General features: G+C 48.3%; 1 protein-coding gene across 1 annotated transcript; it reads left to right on the forward strand.

Annotated features, from left to right (window-relative positions):
• Positions 1 to 252: 252 nt before the first annotated feature.
• On the forward strand, positions 253 to 1559 carry LOC123952551 (tubulin alpha chain-like). The gene is made up of 2 exons (XM_046021826.1): positions 253 to 580; positions 1552 to 1559. Exons 1-2 carry the CDS (start codon positions 253 to 255, stop codon positions 1557 to 1559), a joined length of 336 nt encoding a protein of 111 aa, XP_045877782.1.
• The last annotated feature ends 779 nt before the right edge of the window (positions 1560 to 2338 follow it).

Genomic DNA, 2338 nt, shown 5'->3' on the forward strand with positions numbered 1-2338 from the left:
ATTTCCCTAGCATTTGCTCTCAGTTTTATATCTCATCATGGACCAGCCTTGTGGACCACATTTTGACTAGTACTGTCCTACAGTTAAAGCTGCCCACATATCCCAGAGAGAGATCTCAGAAAGTCCTCTAGGTTTGCCTTCTGTTTCCAGGCAAGGTTATGGGAAATCCCCAATGCTGCTGGGCTCTCTTTCCTTCTTAACAGCATCTGTTGAAAGCCTCACCCCAGCAGTGAGGGCAAAGATCACCCATACATGGTTTGCTGCCTGTTGTCCCAGGGCGACTTGGTTCCCGAAGATGTCAGTGTTGCCACTGCCACCATCGAGACCAAGCGTACCATCCCGTTTGTGGACTGGTGCCTAACTAGCTTCAAAGTAGGCATTAATTACCAGCCTCCCACTGTGGTACCTGGTGCAGACCTGGCCAAGGCACAGCGAGCTGAGTGCATGCTGAGCAGCACCACAGCCACTGCAAAGGCCTGGGCTCGCCTGGCCCACAAGTTTGACCCAACGTATGCCAAGTGTGCCTTTGTTCACAGGAATGTGGGTGAGGGCATGGAGGAAGGAGAGTTTTCTGAGGCCCGTGAGGACATGGCTGCCCTTAAGAGGATTATGAGAGGGGCGCCTGGGTGGCTCAGTTGGTTAAGCGACTGCCTTCAGCTCAGGTCATAATCCTGGAGTCCCGGAATCGAGTCCCATATTGGGCTCCCCGCTTGGCAGGAAGTCTGCTTCTCCCTCTGACCTCTTTCCTCTCATGCTCTCTTTCTCTCTCATTCTCTCTCTCTCTCAAATAAATAAATAAAATAAAATAAAATAAAAAAGAAGGATATGAGGAGGCTGGAGTGGATAGTGCAGAGGGAGAGGATGAGGGTAAAGAGTATTAACCTGCTATGATTTTACACTCTGTTGTCTTGGGACTGTCTCATTTCTTTTTTTTTTTTTTTCTTTTCTTTAAACAAATTTGTAGTTTATTTGGCTTTTTAGTATGGCTGTTCCAAAATTTAACTCAAACAGAAGCCTAGAGGCCGCAGTAACATCAGGGGAAGTCACCTCTGTCCAGTCTGGATCAGAACATTGGATCCCGAGGTTTATCTGAAGCTTCTGGTTCAGCCCTCATCCCCTCTCCCCTAGTGTTCACACCCTGCTCCCATCCACTGTGGTTTCCCCTCACTGTCTGCTCTCCTCTGCAAACACCTGGCCATTGTCAGTTCTCCTCAGGTCACGCAGAGGCAGGAGGTAGAGTCACTGAGCAGGGAAGGGAGGCAGGACAGGTGGAGAAGAAAATCCACAGTTACTACCTACTTAGGTTTTCAGGTGTCAGCCCTGCATGTATTAGCTCTCATTATCTTCATGACACCAGCTGAGGCTGGTATCATTGTCCCAATTTTACAGATAAGATTTGAAGATCAGACAAATGTTGGAAGCAGGGATTGGGACTCAGCTCTATCCGAGATTTGCCAGCCTAAGTCCTACAGTGCAATGCCTAGCGGAAGGGAGAGTGGAAGCTGCTCTCAAGGCACCACCATGGCCAGCCTCAAGCTCCATGCCCTCCAGGCTCCTAAGCAAGCCACACCTGCAAGGCCCACAGTACCTATTTGCTCTCACATGGCCAGATAGCAACAAATATGCCAATAACACTCCCTCACTACCATCCCCTAACATCCAGGGGTAAATTAGGAAAGGTGTCCTCCCTCGGACCCCTGGCTCCATATTGCATAACTAAAGCAGAGGCCCAGAGGAATTTTTCGAAGTCTCCCCTTTGCTTGCTCACCCCAACTCACCCTTCAGGGCTCAACCAGTCTCCTCAGCCCCACATAGACACCACCCTGACCTCTTTCCCTCAAGCTGGAGGGGGCACCCCACTCTGCAACAGTGATGGCAACTGTTCACTGCAGTTTCCATATAATTTCCAGAGTCTCTGTGTATCTTACCTCACTGCATTTTTACAACAGCCCTTTGAGGAAAGGTTCATTACCCCTTTCCTCCACAGAAGGTAACTGAGGCTCAGAGAACTTAAGTAACTTACACAAAGTCAAAGAGATACTAGGGAACAGAGATGTGACTGGAACCGAGGTCCCTCCGTTGCAGGGCACTGCCACCTATCAGGATAGATTCACAAAGAATTCAGCACATGGAAGGTTTCAATAAATAATTCCCTGACAACTACCAAAATCAGAAGCAGTGGGCAAAATAGGAAATAGGTTAACATTTTTATGGCAGATCAGATCATGAATTCTGCTTGACCATGCAAAATGATATTATAGAATAGCTACCAGCATGGAAAGATGTTCGGTCTGTTGAATGAGCAAGGCAGGCTACAGAAAGGTACAGCCTAATCCTA

The sequence above is a fragment of the Meles meles genome, chromosome 11 (assembly GCF_922984935.1).
Source record: "Meles meles chromosome 11, mMelMel3.1 paternal haplotype, whole genome shotgun sequence".
NCBI lineage: Eukaryota > Metazoa > Chordata > Mammalia > Carnivora > Mustelidae > Meles > Meles meles.